The 287-nt window shown below is 69.0% G+C and overlaps 1 protein-coding gene across 1 annotated transcript in view; it reads right to left on the reverse strand.

Annotated features, from left to right (window-relative positions):
* Positions 1-287, reverse strand: part of GLUD1 (glutamate dehydrogenase 1) — a 41,083-nt gene that overhangs the window by 40,348 nt on the left and 448 nt on the right. Inside the window, exon 2 of the mRNA XM_024731425.1 lies at positions 7-287. Coding sequence (XP_024587193.1) covers positions 7-287 — 281 coding nt within the window. The remainder of the gene's footprint in view (positions 1-6) is intronic.

Raw genomic sequence — 287 nt, forward strand, 5'->3', positions numbered from 1 at the left:
AGGAGCCGTCGTCGCGCCGGATGGGGAAGGACAGACTCAGCACATGGTTGCAGGGCTTGATGATCCGCAGGATGCCACGCACCCGGTTCCGCTTCTGCTCCTCGCTCTCCCGGGTCTTGAGGTCCTCCACCAGCTTATCCTCCACGATGCTGGCGCCACGGTCGAAGAAGCCCTCCACCATCTTGAAGAAGTTGGGGTCGTCCTCGCGATCGGCCGCCGCCTCGCTGTACTGTCGCCGGCCGGGCGGCGCGAGCCCCGGCTGCGGGGCGGCGGCGGCTGTGGCGGGC

The sequence above is a fragment of the Neophocaena asiaeorientalis genome, unplaced genomic scaffold, assembly GCF_003031525.2.
Source record: "Neophocaena asiaeorientalis asiaeorientalis breed wild unplaced genomic scaffold, Neophocaena_asiaeorientalis_V1.1 scaffold714, whole genome shotgun sequence".
In the NCBI taxonomy this organism is placed as follows: Eukaryota; Metazoa; Chordata; class Mammalia; order Artiodactyla; family Phocoenidae; genus Neophocaena; species Neophocaena asiaeorientalis.